The sequence below is a fragment of the Sminthopsis crassicaudata genome, chromosome 1, assembly GCF_048593235.1.
Source record: "Sminthopsis crassicaudata isolate SCR6 chromosome 1, ASM4859323v1, whole genome shotgun sequence".
Lineage (NCBI taxonomy): Eukaryota > Metazoa > Chordata > Mammalia > Dasyuromorphia > Dasyuridae > Sminthopsis > Sminthopsis crassicaudata.
Window position 1 is genome coordinate 54,724,352 of NC_133617.1, and position 18,698 is coordinate 54,743,049.

Sequence of the window (18,698 nt, forward strand, 5' to 3'; positions counted from 1 at the left end):
GCTGGACTGGCCTCTCCCAGCTCTGACGGTCTGTATTTTAAGATTACTCCTCCCTCTGACATTTTGTGTCCAAAGTCTCCTTCCTATTTCTTTCACTTTTTGTTCTGAGGCCCCTCCTACCTTTGATGTTCCATGTTCTTTAAAATAAAAAAAAATTTATTCCATGTTCTAAGATTCATCCAGTTCTAACATTTCTTTCATATTCTAAAGTTCTACCCCAGTTCTACATCCTATGTTCTAAGGGCCCTCCCAGCCCTGACCTCCTGGGTTCTAAGGGCCCTCCCAGCCCTGACATCCTGGGTTCTAAGGGCCCTCCCAGCTCTGACCTCCTGGGTTCTAAGGGGCCTCTCAGCTCTGACCTCCTGGGTTCTAAGGATCCTCCCAGCCCTGATACCCTGTGTTCTAAGGGTCCTCCCAGCTCTGACCTCCTGGGTTCTAAGGACCCTCCCAGCCCTGATACCCTGTGTTCTAAGGGTCCTCCCAGCTCTGACCTCCTGGGTTCTAAGGATCCTCCCAGCCCTGACATCCCGGGTTCTAAGGGCCCTCCCAGCTCTGACCTCCTGGGTTCTAAGGATCCTCCCAGCCCTGACCTCCTGGGTTCTAAGGGCCCTACCAGCCCTGACCTCCTGGGTTCTAAGGGCCTCCCAGCCCTGACCTCCTGGGTTCTAAGGGCCTCCCAGCTCTGACATCCTGGGTTCTAAGGGCCCTCCCAGCTCTGACCTCCTGGATTTTATAATTTAGTGTCTGAGCATGTGTACATACATGTGTTTATGAGAGAGCAATGACAGAAAGACAGAAAGTCCTCCAGGTACATGGGAAAGGGACTGCCAGTCCTAGGTCCTGGGCACACCCTGATCCTCTGTCATTTGTGTTTTCTGATCTCTCCTGGGACGATTTATGAATGTGTCAATAAGGGCAGATCCAGCCTGAGGCTCAGAGAGACAAGATCTTTAATATATCTTTGGCTGATTACAAGATACCATGGCCTTCCAGCCTGTAACAATTTGGTTTTTTATGTCAGTCACTGCCAGTGGGAGTGGGGGGAGAAGGGAGACATTTTACTTCTTCTCAGGTTGTGTATATATCGATATATACATGCCATACATATATGTATATATGAACTCAATAGAAAACATATAAGAGCCATTCTTAAAGATCAATTTTCAAGGAACTTAACATGGACAAATTGTTCATATTTTTTATGGAAATGTATACCACATGATTAAGATTGACATCAGCTATTAGGCAGCTCAAAAGAAAGATTGGGGCAGAGTTAAGGTAAAAATAGCCATTATATTATACAAATGAGGTGCAGGAGAAGAGACAGAAGCATTAGAGGGAGGAGGAGGGCTTGTAATTCTGAAAACCTACTCACATCGGCTAAATAAGCAACGTCACATACATATCATGAAGAGTAAAGCACCCTCCAAAATCCATAAAGAAATAAGGGGAGAGGGCTGGATGAAGGGAGAAGCAAAGGGTGAGGGCAGAAGACAAAGGAGGGATCATGGGTGCGGGAGTTTAAGTAATAGCTAGGCAAGTTAAGGAGCAGAATTAAAGCAGAAGAGTTAACTGGGAAAGAAAAGAGAGATATGCATAAATACAAAAACAAGGATCAGTTCTCAAACGTATTAGAAAAAAGGTAGGACTAGGAATTATTGATCTTAGACAATGTCAAATTTAAAGATTCGGTCAAGAGAGAAATCTGCATTATGTATTGTTTCAAATGCTTGTTTACAGATGTACTTGTGTTTATATGTGTGAGTATATGTAGGTATGTATGCAGGTCGCTCTATGTATGTGTGTATGTGGGTCTGTGGGTGGGTATGAATGTATGTATGTATGTATATACCTCTATATAAATATATCGGTACTTAACTATAGCCTGCTTGGGGCAGAGGGAAGGGTATGAAAGGGGAAAAAAGAATAAAGTAAAAAAAGTAACAGCAGAGAACAAAAGAAAAGCTACGAGGAAGCAAAGAAAAGATGGACACTCATATATACATAATTTCTTTTACTATTATATTTTCTTTCTCGAACTGGTAATTTATTATTATGTATTTTGAATTCTCCATGATGTTCTGCTGGACACATGACAACGTTCTATTTTGTTTTATTTTCCTTTTTTTCTTTTCCCTACTCTTTAAAAATAAATAACAATAAACAACAAAAAAGAAAACATATACACATATATACACAATGTGTTCGTGTGCATATATAAAAACATATACATGTACATTAGCTCTCCGAGAGAGTGGAAACTCCTTGAGTGCAAGGACTATTTCATTTTTGCCTTTGTTTTATCATTGACTAATAAACCTATACTGGGTGTTTAAGAAGTGCTTGTTGATTGATTGAATGAGGCTTCCCAAATCACTCAGCGTGCAGGAGTAAGGCCGTTCCATGCCCTTTCAGGTTTTCAGCCCCAGGATGTCGTTAGCTTAGTGTGAGGGCACACCTGAGAGACAGCTGGCCTGGTACGGCCGTCCCAGAGCCAAGCTTTGGGCTGGAGAGACCTGGAGCCTGGCTCAGCCACTTAGCAGCTGTCCAGTCGAGTCAAGTCATTTAGAGCAGCTGGCTGCCTCGTGAAAAGAGCCTGTGACCCCGGGGGACCAAGTGCAAGGGAGGAAGATTCCAGCTGTTATGAGGGAACCGATTATTTGTGGAGCACTTTGGGAACCTCCATCTGGTTTGAACTTTAGTATCTTATTTGGAAAGGGGAGATGATATTTGTCCTGTGTCCCTACCTCGTGGAGATCAGGAGGAAGGCTCATGTAAACCTTTGTGGAAACACAATCATGTATCAGCTGTAGAATCGGTGATCCGTGTCCTCTCCATGTCACCGTGCCATAAAGCACCGAGAACTGCAGTTGTGTGTAATAAACTGGTGGATTCTTGGAGATGGAGGAGACCGGAGAAATCGTCCAGCTCAGCAGTTCTCAGGAACTCTTGATACTGGAGAATCCCACTCCCTAAGAATTTGGGTTTGTGTAGGTTCTGTTACTATTTACTGTATAGATTAAAATAGCATTATGATGAAAAGTGTTTTGACCAGAACCCCTCGGCCATACTTTGAGAGCCCCTGACCTACCCTGAGCTCTTGCTTTTATAGATGGGGCAACTGAGACTTAGAGAAGGCTGACACTCTTAAGTGATGAGCATACAGGTAGCTTATGTCAGAGGTGGAGTTGGAACCCCGTTCCTCTATCTGCCACGATGTAACACAAACTTAAGTAGGGAAATTGGGAAGCCGGGAGTAAATAAAAGGAGGGAAAGCATTCAAGAACTGGCGGCGGGGGGGAAGGGGGAGGATGATTAGGTGAGAGAAGGGAAATGACATGACAGAGCTGTGCTTTAGGAAGATCATTTTGACAGCTGAGTGGAGGATGATTACTTGAGGCGGGGAGACCCATGAGCAAACTATGGCAGTTCTCCAGATACGATAAATCCTAATCGACTAATTGTGAACCTCCTGTCTACAATGTCCCTGAGAAGTGATGCTCCAGCCTCTGCTTGAACACCTCAATACCTTATAGAGAACTCAACACCTTATATAGGTTTTGGATCGTCTTAATCCATGAGTTATTTTGGAGAAGATGAGTTCTAACAGCACTAGGGAGCTCTTGGGAAGCTCAGTCTGACTCAGAGATCAAAGCCTTAGCAGACAGCCATTCTATTGACAATTCTATTAGAAATTATTAAGTGACTGCTGTGTGCCAGGTATTGTGCTAAGCAAGCTCTGGGGGTACAGAAAAAGGAAAAATGTAGTCCCTGATGTCAAGGAGCTCACAAGCTAACATACAATATGTACAAACAAGCTATATATAGGAATAATCTAAATACATATAGGAATAAATAAATTGGAACCTGCAGGGATAGACCCAAAAGGAAAGAACTGAATAGAACCATAAAGAGATGGGCTCCAAATAAGGAGTCCTTAGTGGGTTGGCTCAAGACATAGGGTAAGGAAGCAAACATCTCAGCTGAGATGTCTTTGAAATAATAGTGCTGATTTGGAATTGGGCACTGAGTAGTGTTTATGCCTGAATTTTCTCATAATCAATAGTAAGTCTTTAGGATAAAAGGGGAGAGGTAAGAAGGGGAGAGAGACTTTATTTTTGTTCATAAAAAAAACCAAAAACGTTTTTTAAAGTATATGAATAAAGTCTTTCTCCTGGAAGGAAATAAAGGGAGACTGTTATCCCTTAGTTATAGCCTCAGGGAGGATACTCAGATGATGTAGCTAAAAGCAAAAGACTGTTAGAAGTTGTGTTAGCTGGTGGAAGTTGATAAGGTGATGAGATCAGAACCTCAACGTTGGAAGCAATTAGTCTAATCTGTACCTCAGTGGAAGTCAGCTTTTTACACTATTTCACTTGGAGATCTTGTCAGCTTCCACAAAGATGATTCTCAGATGTATCCATCCATCCTGAACCTCTTTCCCAACCTCCAGACTTGAATTTCCAACTATCTCCCACATTCATCTTAAACTCTTCATGTACAAAATTGAACTCTTCTCTCCCCCCCCAAAAAAATTATCTTCTTTTTACTTTGCTTTTGGTGAGGGTACCACCATTCTGTGATTCACCCAAGCTCACAATCTAGATATACCATTCTGTACTCCTCACTCCTCCCAATATCCAATTGATTGTCAGTTTCTGATATTTCTACTTTCAAAGTGTCTCTCCTATATGCTCCTTTCTCTTCTCTGACATGGTCATCTCATGTCTGGACTATTGCCATAGTCTGCTCATGGGTCTCCATAACTTGTTTCTTCCTGCTCCCATCCTACACTCAACTGTCAAAATGATCTTCCTAAAGCACAGGTGTGACCATGTCAATTCCCCTCTCCCATTTCATCCACCCCAATAGTTCTTGAACACTTCCAGGATAAAATACAAAATCTCATTTAATTTTAAAGCCTTTCATAACCTTGACCTTTCTAACTTTCCAGTCTTCATTTATCTTACTCACCTTTAGGTATTTCTGGAGACATTGTCCTTGCTCTTCCTCTGCAGGACTCTCCATCTCATGATTGGGCATTTCCATATCTGAAAGGTTCTCCTTCCTCACCTCTGCTTCCGTGACTTCAAGTCTCAGCTAAAATCTCACCTCCTGCAAGAAACCCTTCCCAATTCTCCTTAAAGACAGTAACTTTCATTCCCCTGAGACCATTTTGAATTTATCAGAGATTTTTTTGCTTGCAAATAGTTGTTCGAATTTTGCTATTTCTTACAGCCTCTTCCTCCCTCCCTCCAATGAAACTGTGAGCATCTTGAGAGTAAAGACTGATTTTTCCCTTCTTCCTATCCCCAAAGTTAACACAGCATATAGCACATGGATGTCCCTTAATAAATTCTAATAGTGGGGGCAGCTAGGTGGCGCAGTGGATAGAGCACCAGCCCTGAATTCAGGAGGACCCGAGTTCAAATCTAGTCTCAGACACTTAACACTTCTCCTAGCTGTGTGACCCTGGGCAAGTCACTTAACCCCAGCCTCAGGAGGGGAAAAATTCTAATAGACTAATTGTGAACCTCCTATGTATCATATCCCTGAGAAGTGATCCTCTAGGCTCTATTTGAACACCTCCATTGATAAAGAATGCAATACTTTATAGCATTTTTGGACCACTCAATATTAGGATTTGTCAGATTGCATCAGCTTCTTTGTAGTTTCTACCCCCTGCTTAGTTCTGTTTTTTGAAGCCAAATAGAACAAGTCTCATGCTTGTTCTATATGACAATGAAGAGAGCTTTCATGTGCCTCCAATGTCTTTTTTTCCTCCAAGTTAAACATTCTCAGTTCCTTCAACAAACACTCTTCCATATATGGTTGTCTTCCTCTGGATGTACACTGGTTTGTCAACATCCTTCCCAAAATGTGGGGCCCAGTATTCTACTTATGGTCTGACTAAATCCATTCCACTATCACCCCCACTTCCTAAACCCAAATTTGGCTGCTCAGTCCTCCTATTGAAAAGGGAACATTCCATTTATTATAGCAACAATGGTCCTGTTTGTCTTTCCCCATTCTGGCCTTTCCCACTTATGAACCTTTCTACTAACTGAACTTATAAGTTTTACTGTTCAAGAACTATCCATTAAAAAAAAAAAAAAGGAAAATGATGAATGAGAAGATTGGAATAATAATGCATTGTTGGTGGAGTTGTGAACTGATCCAACCATTCTGTAGAGCACTTTGGACTATAAGTTCAAAGGACTGTAAGACTGTGTATACCCTTTGACCCAGCAGTACCACTTCTCCATCTATATCCTAAAGACATCATTAAAAAGGGAAAAGGACGCAAATATTTATACCAGCTCTTTTTATAGTCTCAAAGAATTGGAAATTGAAAGGATGCCCATCAGCTGAACAAATTGTGGTATACGAATCTAATTCTGCTATAGGAAATGATGAGCAGACAGAGTTCAGAAAAACCTGGAAAGACTTACATGAACTGATACTGAGTGAAGTGAGCAGAACCAGGAGAACCTTGTACACAGTACTGGCAACATTGTGTGATCAACTAGGACACTTAGCTCTTCTCAGCAATGCAATGATCCAAGACAATTCCAAATAACTTGTGATGGAAAATAGCTTCCACATCCAGAGAAAGAACTATGGAGTCTGAATGCAGATCAAAGCAGAGTATTCTCACTTTTATTGCTTTTTCTTTCTTGTGAGTTTTTTCCCCTTTTGTTCTGATTTTTCTTTCACAACATGACTAATGTAGAAGTATGTTTAACATGATTGTACATATATAACCTATATCAGATTGCTTTCTTAGAAGGAGGAAGGGAAGGAAGAAAGGAAGAAAAAGTTGGAACTCAAAATCTTACAAAAATAAATGTTGAAAACTATCTTTACATATAATTGGAAAAATGAAATAGTTAAGTGCAAAAAAAATTAAGAATGACCTGAACACAGAGTTGGGTGAGGAGTGAAGGGGAGAAGACTCATTAGCAAGACTCTGAGGACTTCCTTCCCTAGGTTTTCAGGGGCCAAATCCTTATTGTCTGCAGGAACAGACTGAGATAGCCCTTTTTGTGCTGAGTGAGATGTTGTCTCTGAACTCCTTGTACATCCTTACAACTAAGGAAGGTCTCAGTTGAGTTTTTCCCTTCTCACCTCCCCCCATAACCACATATCCCAAGAAGGAGGCAGAAGCCAGTGAGGGCTTAGAGATAACACATGCTTTTATACAGAAAATCAAGTGTGGAGACAAGGTATTTTATGGAGGAGGGGGCCAAAAAGGGATTTACTTGTGTCCTCTTCTCCAAGAGAGAAAGAAGAGAGTTGGGAGGATCACACCAGTCCTTGTTAGCAGCTGTGACTGGCCCCTGCTCCAACAACATTCATTTGTGGATCCCCTGGGACATAACTGGTATGTATACCTCTGCAAGGAAGAATCAGGTCTCAGTTTTCCTTTAACCAAAGACAAAAAATGGTGTTAGGAGGAAGCTGAGTGTGAGTGAGCCAGAGTTCTGAGATCAGGATGGAGGAAATTGTGAACCCCTCTTTTAAATAGGGAAAGCTAACACAGGCAGGGCCTTAAGAGCACAGAGCCCAAAATCAGTTCTAGGAGGGCCTGAGCCTTGGTGTAACCTCCTCCCATAGAGCAGAAAGTGAGACCCAGACTGTGCAGGCAGGTTGATGGGAGAGCTAAATTCTGACTCCCACTTTTTTATCTGAATCCTGATGCTAGCCCAGGATTTCTCTCTGCCCTTCTTCTCTCCCATTGCTGGACCTCTAATTCCTCACAAGCTTTTGTACAGGAACTCCCAGCTTGGAATATTGGGCCACCGTGGGGGGTGAGCAGCAGCACTTGGGATTGCCTGTGGATCAGAATGGGGGTGGGGCTGGCATCCTAGCAGGCATGAGCCCCTCCTCTTCTAACGGGCATCCTTCCCCTCCTGCGACCTCTGAATCAGAGGTTCACTTCACTTATCTGGGTCTCAATCATCCGAGATAAAATAAGAGACTTGTATCATAAGCACTAAAAGTGGGAAGGGACCTCAGAAATCAGTTAGTCCAAACTCTTCATTTTACAGGTGTGGAAACTGAGGCCCAGGGCGTTTCACAACTTCCTCAAGCTTACAGGTAGTCAGCATCAGAAGCAGAATTTGAACTCGGATCCTCTGACTTCCGAGTCATGACTCTTTCCATTGCACACTGTGCCTGCCTAGGTGATGGCCTTCTTCCTGCTCTGACATTTCATAGTCACTATGATTCCGGACAGAAAGGTGACTATAATTTCTAATTTTTATTAATTAAAAAAAAAAAAAGTGTCCCCTTCCAAAGAGCAAACTGGATGGTTACCCAGTAAAAAGAGGCTCCAGTTCTCTGATAGGAAAAGCCATGGTGGGGTAGTCAAAAGTGAAGTGATAAAGTCAAGAAATAAATCAGGTTTGTCTAACTCTTCTGCCCCCCTCCAGCTCCACTGTGCAGAGGGGAAACTGAGGCCACAGCCCACTTCTCCTGGGAGCCCGGAGGGATGATGAGCAGGCCTTGGAACCACCTCCCCCCCCACCCTGACTGCTGAGGATGAGCCAGACTGCATCGACCTCTCCCCCCTCCCCCCTCTCATTACCATTTGTCTCCCGAGCTCTGCCACAAGTGAGAATCCGAGCCATGAAAATGGAGTGGGAGATGCTGGGGCAAAGGTCACGACATCCCTGTGGCTGACTTGGGCAGTAGTGGGGAGGCTCTGGGCGCCAGCTCTGTGGTCACCGGCCTCCCGGTCTGAGCTGTGCGTGTGCTCTGGCTATGACCTGGGGGAAACCGCCCGGTGCCTCACGCGGGCGGCACGCAGGTGCTGTACCAGGGGGAGCCCCCAGGGGGAGCGTTACCGCAGTCTCACCCGGGTGCCCGGGTCTCTGAGAGCTGCCATAGGATGTCTCCCGCTTCCAGCCCCTGCACAGGGCACGAGGAGGACCGGAAGGAGAACGGACCATCCCCGGTCACCCAGAGTTGCAGCTCTGTCAGTGAAAAGCCTTTAGAAATGCATCCTTGGGGGAAAAGCATTTCTGCGTTTTTTCTGTTTTTGAGAAGGAAAAACCCCCTCCCAGCCCTGGCTGTGCCCCTCCCGTTCCCCACCCTCTGAGAAATGCATAGTTGATATTTTTTAAAAAACCCGGGCTAAGGTAGGGCGGGGAGACTCTCACCCGGACCCGGAGGGTGGATGGGAGAGGGGTTCTGAGCTCGGCTTCTCCCCACTGGCTGGGGTTTCTCAGGCGTGGAAACTCCCCCTCCCCCTTCCTACATCCAATCACCCCAGCCCGGGTGCCTCCGGGGGACAGCCTCCCCTCCCCCCCCAGCTGCTCTCCAACGAGAAGGATCATAAGGTCGGAGAGTTTTACGGAGGGGAAGGGGCCTCCAGGATCTCCCCTCCCCCCACCCTTACAGAGAAGCAAACGGAGGCTCTTCCCCAGTCCCGCTGCTAGTGGAAGGTGGGGCGGGGCTCACTGCCGGGAGGGAGCACTGGGGCCCGCCGGGAGGGAGCACGGGGCCCGCCGGGAGGGAGCACTGGGCCCGCCGGGAGGGAGGAGGAGGTCGCCCCGGCGGGAGTCAGATCATCTTCATGTTGAATTTGCGGGCGCCCCCCTGGCCAGCCGCGGCCGCCGGCCCGTCCACCTTCCGGAAGGAGTACTCCACGGAGAAATTGCTCTTGTGCTGGCCGCGGCCGCGGCTCCACACGAAGAGCAGCAGGAAGCAGAAAAGCACGACCCCCAGGAAGGTGATGCACCCCATGGCGGTGGACACCAGGATGGTGGTGAGGTCCAGGGGGAAGCGGGGGGGCTGCGTGTCGTTGCGCGCCGCCAGGTCCCCCCCTTCGGCGGGCCCCAGGGTCCGGTTGGCCCCGGGAGTCACCGCGAGCGTGGCAAAGTACGAGTCGTTGCCGCCGGCGTTGCTGGCCACGCACACGTAGGTGCCGCTGTCCTGGGCCCGCACCTCGCGGATCTCCAGCGTGCCGCCCGCCAGCACCCGGGCCCGGCCGCCGCCGGCCGCCGTCACCACGCCGTGCTGGGGCGTGAGCCAGCTGATGGCGGGCTCGGGCTCCCCCTCGGCGCGGCAGAAGAAGCTCACGGCCTGGCCCTCCGCGGCCGCCACGTGCTGCAGCCGCCTCTCGCGGATCTTGGGCTTGCGGCACACGAAGTACTCGAAGAGCGCCGAGTCGGGCAGCTCCCGGAGCGCGTCCCCCCGCACCTCGGCCGGCGTGGCGCACGAGGGCAGCCGCCCGTCAAAGTTGAGCGTCTTTCTGCGCTGCACGATCCACAGGAGGCGGCAGTCGCAGGCCAGGGGGTTGCCGTCCACGCGCAGCGTCTCCAGCGTGTTGACCGAGTGAAAGGTGCTCTCCTCCAGCGTGGCCAGCAGGTTGTTGGACAGGTTGAGCAGGCGGATCTGGCGCAGGCCCAGGAAGGCCTGCGGCTCCACCACGGCCAGCAGGGCCCCCGCCAGGTGAAGCTCGCGCAGGCGCACCAGGTCCCGGAAGGAGCCCCGCGGCACCGTGCTGATGGGGTTGAAGGACAGGTTGAGGGACGTGAGGTAGGCCAAGTGCCGCAGGGCCGCGGCGGGCACCGCACTGATGTTGGTGTAGGTGACGGACAGCGAGCTCAGGTTGAGGCCTTGGAGGCTGCTGGCTGTGACCTGGAACGGACCACAGAACGTCAGAGCTGGGGGGGGGGGGGGGGGGCTGAGACAGCGGAGCCGGAGAGGGCTGGGGCGGCTACCTCCCGTTACAGCAAGAGGCGAGAGGGAGGGGGCAGGAAAGTGTTAAGCTGCGGGACCCTGGGCAAGTCACTTAACCCCAACTGCCTCAAAAAAACCCCCCAAAAAACCAACCACCCTTCAACGCCCTGCCTCTGGGCCCCTCGGATTCCCAGTCTGCGGCCCACGTGGCCCCTGAGAGTTTTAGAACAAAGTCCTCTCTGTGATCAGGCAGCACACGGGAACCAGGGCCCAAACATCTGCCTGCCGCGCCAGTTGTGTAACTGCGTCTACCAGATGCCAGGCTATCAGCCGCGGCTTAATTAGTGACTGAAACGAAGCCGAAAATCATTAAGTACCCAAAATCCCGCGCGGATTTCTAATAATAATGTTAGAGCTGGAAGAGCCTGAGGAGAAAACGCCATCCAGTCTGCTCCCTGATGCCCTTTCTGGACGGGGAAAGTGAGACATGGGGGGCTTCACTAGTGCCGGAGACAGGTGTCTGTCCTTGAGCCCTGCTCTCCCTGTCAGTGCAGCCGGAGTTCCAGTATGTCCTATTTCCTCCTCGGATGCCCCTAAGCCCAGCCCCCTCGTTTCTAGAGAAGCCTGGAATGCTCTCCCTCCTTCGCTCTCCCGGCCCTCATCTTCCTTCTTTCCCGCTCCCCCTGAATCCCGGCGTCTCCCCTTGTGCTCTCTCCCAGGAGACTGAGCTGTTAATGGTAGAGGCGCCTTTCGCTTTAATTTGCACTCCCAATGCTTAGGGAGCCATTTAGGCTGCCCCATTAGGGCGTTTTCTTGGCAAAGTTACTGGAGTCGCTCACCGTTTCCTTCTTCGTGGGCTAAAGCGAGCGGATGCTAAGGGTCTCAGACTAGACGGAAATTCGGTTCTCCTGCTCCAGAACATTCTATCCACCCTGAGCCCCTCAGCTGGCCCGTTAGGTGTGTGAGGCACTTCACTTGGCCGAAAGTCGAACACTGATAGTAAATGGCAGTGCCAGGGCCTTGTTGTACCAAAGTAAGGTGTGTGAACGCGGTGGAATGTCACTGTTCTATAAGAGACGATGAGCAGAAAAGCCTGGAAAGACTTACACGAACTGTGACGAGGCAGACCCGGGGTCGCGTGCGGGGAACAGCAGCTATCAGGCGGACTTAGCTCTTCCTCGGTAATACAGTGCTCCAAGGCAGTTGCAATGGATCAGGATGGGAAAATGCCATCCACATCCGAGAAACAGCTGGAGACTGAATGCAGACTGGGGCGCACTATTCCCCCCCCCTTTTTTTTTTTAATAGTTTTCCCTTTTGTTCCGATTTTTCTTTCACAACATGACTGAATATGTGTAAAATGTACATGTACATCAGCCTGTTTGCTGTCTTGGAGGGGGGAAGGTGAGGGGGAGAGGACTTGGAATTCAGACTCTTATAAAAATGAACGTTGAAGACTATCCTCACATGCGATGGAAAAATACAATACTATTAAGTGGGGGGCGGAGCAACGAGGGCAGGGAGGGCTCACTTGTTCCAAATCACTTAGACTTTGAACGTAGGTCCCTAGACTCCCAATTCGAAGTTCTTTCTGTGGCTCCTATCTAAAGGGCTTAACTGAAAATGACCAGAATCACTTCTTGGGCCCCGCCCCTCCTCCCCCCAGCCCCAGGGAGGCCGCGCCCACCTCCTCCAGCAGCGGCCAGTTGTCGATCTCCAGGTGGAGCAGGCCGGGCAGGCGCCGGAAGTTGTGCTCCTCCAGGGCCGGGATGCCCAGGTGGCGCAGCCGCAGAGCCCCGAGGCTCTGCAGGTGCGCCAGGGACTCCCCCGAGAGCGTGGTGAGGTTACAGCGCTCCAGCGTCAGCTCCTCCAGGGCCAGCAGCCCCGAGAAGGCGCGCTGCGAGATGAAGACCAGGTCGTTGTCGCCCACCTCCAGCCGCTTCAGGCTGCGCAGGTCCTGGAACATGTGGTCCAGCAGGATGACCAGCTTGTTCTCGCTCAGGTCCAGCAGAGTGAGGTTGCCCAGCTTGGTGAAGACGCCCGGGGGGATCAGCTTCAGCTGGTTGCCGCGCAGGCGCAGCGTCTGCAGGTGCAGCAGGTTCCCGAAGGCTCCGGGCTCCACGTGGGCAATGACGTTCTCGCTCAGGTCCAGCTCCTCCAGGAGCGGGTAGGGCGCCAGGTCGCCGGGGTTGAGGCAGCGGATGCGGTTGCGGCTCAGCTCCAGCACTCGGGTCTCGGTGGGGATGCCCTCGGGGATGGCGGTGAGGCGCCGGCGGTGGCACACCACGGAGCGCAGCTGCGGCACGCACTCGCAGCGGGCCGGGCACCCGGCGCCCGGGGCCCCGCTCAGGAGCACCAGATGCAGGCCCAGGAGCCGGAGCCAACATGGCATGGTGTGCAGCATGGTCTAGGGCCTCGCCACCATTCTCACGGGCACCTGGGGAGGAAACGGAGACCGTGAGGGCGGCGCCCCGGGAATCCGGCACGCTCCGGGCCTGGGGCTGCCCGGCGACGTGCCGAGGGGCCTGGCATTTCCTCCTCCAGCCCACTGTGCAGATGAGGGAACCCGGGGAAACAATGACCAAGCAGGGCGCCCAGCCAGCCAGGGTCTTCAAATCAAGCTGCTGGTGGTGCGGGATTCACTGCTGCACCCAGGAGGGAGGCCCTTAGAACCCGGGAGGTCAGGGCTGGGAGGGCCCTTAGAACCCGGGAGGTCAGGGCTGGGAGGGCCCTTAGAACCCGGGAGGTCAGAGCCGGGAGGGCCCTTAGAACTCAGGATGTCAGAGCCGGGAGGGCCCTTAGAACCCAGGAGGTCAGAGCTGGGAGGACCCTTAGAACCCGGGAAGTCAGAGCCGGGAGGGCCCTTAGAACCCAGAAGGTCAGAGCTGGGAGGGCCCTTAGAACCCAGGATGTCAGAGCTGGGAGAGCCCTTAGAACCCAGGGTGTCAGAGCCGGGAGGGCCCTTAGAACCCGGGATGTCAGAGCCGGGAGGGCCCTTAGAACCCGGGAGGTCAGAGCCGGGAGAGCCCTTAGAACCCGGGAGGTCAGAGCCGGGAGGGCCCTTAGAACCCAGGAGGTCAGAGCCGGGAGGGCCCTTAGAACCCAGGAGGTCAGAGCCGGGAGGGCCCTTAGAACCCAGGGTGTCAGAGCCGGGAGGGCCCTTAGAACCCGGGAGGTCAGAGCCGGGAGGGCCCTTAGAACCCGGGAGGTCAGAGCCGGGAGAGCCCTTAGAACCCGGGAGGTCAGAGCCGGGAGGGCCCTTAGAACCCGGGAGGTCAGAGCCGGGAGGGCCCTTAGAACCCAGGAGGTCAGAGCCGGGAGAGCCCTTAGAACTCAGGAGGTCAGAGCCGGGAGGGCCCTTAGAACCCAGGAGGTCAGAGCCGGGAGGGCCCTTAGAACACAGGAGGTCAGAGCCGGGAGAGCCCTTAGAACCCAGGATGTCAGAGCCGGGAGGGCCCTTAGAACACAGGAGGTCAGAGCCGGGAGGGCCCTTAGAACCTGAGAGGTCAGGGCTGGGAGGGCCCTTAGAACCCGGGAGGTCAGGGCTGGGAGGGCCCTTAGAACCCGGGAGGTCAGAGCCGGGAGGGCCCTTAGAACCCAGGAGGTCAGGGCTGGGAGGGCCCTTAGAACTCAGGAGGTCAGGGCTGGAAAGGGCTGAATATAGAGACTGTCAGAGCTAGGAGAAATGTTAAAACAAAATGTCAGGAGGGCTCTTAGAACATTTAGAGCTGTGGAAAATCATTCAATTCCAACTGGATATGTTAGGAAACAGAGACTTCAAGTTCCAGAACCACAAGATACTGAAAAAGAGTTTTTAGCATTTAGCAGTGGTGGAAACAGTATTGTGGAACAGGGCACTGACTCTTAGATGAATGAATATGAAGAAGTCAAAGGAAACCTGGAATACCTACATGCCAATAAAGCTGAGCCAAAAGAACGATGCACACAATGAATACGATGATGCAAATAAATATTTTACTCACAAAAGCATCAAATGTAACGGCCAGTGTCGGAAACCACTTATGAAAGCTAGAGACCATGGACTTCCTTGCCAGCATCAAGGGAAAGACTGCAGAGGGACTCATCCTGTCAATCACCAATTACCACCAGATAGCTTTAAGTGTTTTGGGAAGTATTGGCTCTTTGTGTGTTTGTTGTATCAAAGCAAAGCAGTAGTGATTAAAGAAAAAAATTTTTTTTAAATAATGAAAAAAACAGAAAGGAAGTAAAACTGGTTTGGAACCAGAAGACCTGCGCCTGCAAATTATTTTTGTGACCTTGGACAAAGTCCTGCCTGGGTCTCAGTTTTCTCTTCTATAAAATTGAAAGACTCAACCAGATCAGTGGTTCTCAATTTGTGATCCAGAGAATTCTAAGGGGTCTCTGAAACCTTTCAAAGGTCAACAAATTCAAAATAAGTTTTTACTTATAATATGGTTAATATCTAGATCATCAATAATTTTTCAAAAGTATAAAGAGACTCAAAAACCATTGAACTAGATGACCTTGAACATCCCTTCTAGCCTTAATTATGTATCCCAGCTCCCATACTTTACTAATGTGGGAATTGGCCAAGACCACACAGCGGTGGCTTGGACCAGGTCTCTTGGGATGTTTTTCTCACTACATGTTTATGGGACTGGAAGGAACCTTACAACACACAACTACGGCCCATGCTGAAAGGCGCCTTAGAACACAGATAAGACGGTGACAGCTAGAAGGGACCTTCAAGACCATCCAATCCAACCTTCCATAAAAAAGGAAAGGACTTTCTAGAAGTCAATCAAAGCCTGTTCAGGGGGAAGGGATGCATTCAGAGCCAACTTCCTGCGGAGGGGGAAGGTACCACCACCCTGGAAGATGAGAGAGGCTGTCCAGGAGACTTAGCATAAGGAGGTTGAGGCAGACCCCCCGCATATCAGCATATCCAGAAATGGTTCCCTCCTGTGGCTGCCCTTTCTCCTGAATCTCTCAGTTCAGTCACAAAGGGGTGGGGATGGGGCGGTCCTGGCCAGGTTTGCAGACAGGAACTGACAGCCACTACTGCAGCGGGCCCTTCCGCTTGGCTACCTCCTTGCCCAACTGCCTTTCCTTTCAGCTTCACTGAATGGCTATTTTTGGGTGTCCTGTCAGCTGAAACACCCCAAAACTAGGGCCTCCTTCCTCCCCTCAGCTTGTCTCCTCTGGGCTCCTCCAGGCCTTCTAACACACACCTCCCCCTGCAGCCAAACTCACTCTCCAGCACCCAGGATGTCAGAGCTCGGAGGGCCCTTAGAACCCAGGAGGTCAGGGCCGGGAGGGCCCTTAGAACCCAGGAGGTCAGAGCCGGGAGGGCCCTTAGAACCCGGGAGGTCAGAGCCGGGAGGGCCCTTAGAACCCGGGAGATCAGGGCCGGGAGGGCCCTTAGAACCCGGGAGGTCAGGGCCGGGAGGGCCCTTAGAACCCGGGAGGTCAGGGCCGGGAGGGCCCTTAGAACCCGGGAGGTCAGGGCCGGGAGGGCCCTTAGAACCCGGGAGGTCAGGGCCGGGAGGGCCCTTAGAACCCAGGAGGGCCCTTAGAACCTGGGAGGTCAGAGCCGGGAGGGCCCTTAGAACCCGGGAGGTCAGAGCCGGGAGGGCCCTTAGAACCCGGGAGGTCAGGGCCGGGAGGGCCCTTAGAACCCGGGAGGTCAGGGCCGGGAGGGCCCTTAGAACCCGGGAGGTCAGGGCCGGGAGGGCCCTTAGAACCCGGGAGGTCAGGGCCGGGAGGGCCCTTAGAACCCGGGAGGTCAGGGCCGGGAGAGCCCTTAGAACCCGGGAGGTCAGGGCCGGGAGGGCCCTTAGAACCCGGGAGGGGAGGGCCCTTAGAACCCGGGAGGTCAGGGCCGGGAGGGCCCTTAGAACCCAGGAGGTCAGGGCCGGGAGGGCCCTTAGAACCCAGAGGTCAGGGCCAGGAGGGCCCTTAGAACCCGGGAGGTCAGGGCCGGGAGGGCCCTTAGAACCCGGGAGGTCAGAGCTGGGAGGGCCCTTAGAACCCGGGAGGTCAGAGCTGGGAGGGTACTTAGAACAATGAATGACAGAGCCAGAATGCGTCTGGGAAAGCTTCATGTAGAAAGTCAGTTCCACAAGCATATATTAAACATTTATTAAATACTAGTGAGGCTAGGTAGTATTGTGGATAGGGCAATAGGCCTGGAGTCAATAAGACCTGAATTCAAATCCGACCTCAAACATTTACTATCTGGGTGACTTTGGGCATGTTCACTTAACTCTGCCTCAGTTTCCTCATCTGTCAAATGAACTGGAAAAGAAAATGACAAACCCCTTCAGTATCTTTTCCAAGAAAACTCCCATAGAAATCACAAAAGAGCCGGAAATCCTAGGTACCAGTCACTTTGTGAGCAATACTCAAGCCAAGTCTTAAAGGAAGTGAGGCATTCTACCAGGCTGAAGGAAGACCAAAGCAAAAGTATGGAGTTAGGAAATGGCATGCTCCTCCCCTTTTTAAATAACATTTTTTCCAATTACATGTAAAAACAATTTTAATATTCATTTTTTATTAAAGCTTTTTATTTTCCAAAACATATGCGTGGACAATTCTTCAACATTAGCCCTTGTTCCAATTTCCCCCTTCCCTCATAACCTCCCCTAGATGACAAGTAGTCCAATATATGTTGAACATGGTAGAAATATTTAACATTCTAATGTTAGTTTGCATTTTTGTTTTTTTCTTCTCAGGTTATTTTTGCCTTCTTTCTAAATTCGATCTTTCTTGTGCAACAAGATAACTATATAAATATGTATACATATATTGTATTTAACATATACTTTAACATATTTAACATGTATGGGACTACCTGCCTCTAGGGGAGGGGGTAAGGGGAAGGAAGGGAAAAGGTGGAACAGAAGGTTTTGCAAGGGTCAGTGTTGAAAAATTACCCATGCACGTTTTGTAAATAAAAAGCTATAATAAAACATTGCTGTTAGAAATTAAAAAAGAAATATTTAACATTCTTTTTTTTTTTTAAATAAAATTTTGAGTCTCAGATTTTCTCCCTTTTTCCTCCCCTCCTTCTTTTCTAAGTAAACAATTTGATATAGGTTATATAGGTATGGCATGGTTTTTTGGTTTTGTTTTGTGAGGAACAGCAAGGAGAGTTTATCCAGATTAGAATTCAGGAAGGGGAATAACATAGACTAAGTTTGGGAAAGTAGTTTGGGACCAGCTATAAAGAGCCTAATCAAGACAAGATTGTTAAATCCAGGAGACTAAAAGATCAATGTGTCCTTTACAGAAATAAACAAATTCAATTGGGAGATTGAGAGATGGGAAGATAATGAGTTTTGTTTTGGCCAAGTTGAGTTTACATTGCCAGTGAGACATTCGGTTTGGAATTTCTTATTAAATAGTGGGTGATAGGGGCCTGGAACTCCGGAAAAGACTGGGGCTGAATATGCAGACCTGGGAATCAGCATGGAGATGACCACTGACCCCATGGGAGCCGAGGAGGTCACCGTACCCATTCTGTCCCTCTCTCTTAAATCTAGTTTAAATCCAGTTCACCCGTTTTCTCCAGGAATCTTTCCTCCAGCACCTAGCTTAGATTTACAATCCAATATCTGACCACCAAGCCTTTGCTGCCCCAGCCAAACGAAAAGGCAGCCCCCCACCAATGAACATGTCATTCTGACTCTCATCCATGTTTTACCAGTCTCTCTCCACACCCCAGCATTACAAGGCCTCTGGCAGGGCCAGATGGTCTTCGCCTTCTAAAGATAATTAGCCAGCATGGAATGGGCAGCCACCAGGCCCTAAACTCCCCGCCGGGAAGGATGGGGGGATATCAGTGAGTCATTTTAATAAGGGGTTTCTTTGAAATGGTGCTGGGACAGCTGCAGGTCCCTAGGGGTAGTGGAGGAGAGCCAGGCTTTGTGCTCAGTTAAGGGACCAAGGCAGCCAAGAGCAACGAGAGGAAAACCTGCCATGGATGCCAGGAGGAAATGGAAGTTAGTGAGGAGAAACCCCAAATG

At 50.1% G+C, this 18,698-nt stretch overlaps 1 protein-coding gene across 2 annotated transcripts in view; it reads right to left on the reverse strand.

The window, feature by feature from the left end:
* Positions 1–7,178: 7,178 nt before the first annotated feature.
* LINGO3 (leucine rich repeat and Ig domain containing 3) overlaps positions 7,179–18,698 on the reverse strand; it is a 34,641-nt gene continuing 23,121 nt past the window's right edge. For both annotated transcript variants that reach the window (XM_074303865.1, XM_074303871.1), the window contains 3 exons: positions 12,377–13,126; positions 8,591–10,647; positions 7,179–7,425 (listed from right to left, as the gene is read on the reverse strand). In XM_074303865.1, the coding sequence (XP_074159966.1) occupies positions 9,568–10,647; positions 12,377–13,093 (1,797 nt within the window). In that variant the 5' untranslated portion in view covers positions 13,094–13,126 and the 3' untranslated portion in view covers positions 7,179–7,425; positions 8,591–9,567. The remainder of the gene's footprint in view (positions 7,426–8,590; positions 10,648–12,376; positions 13,127–18,698) is intronic.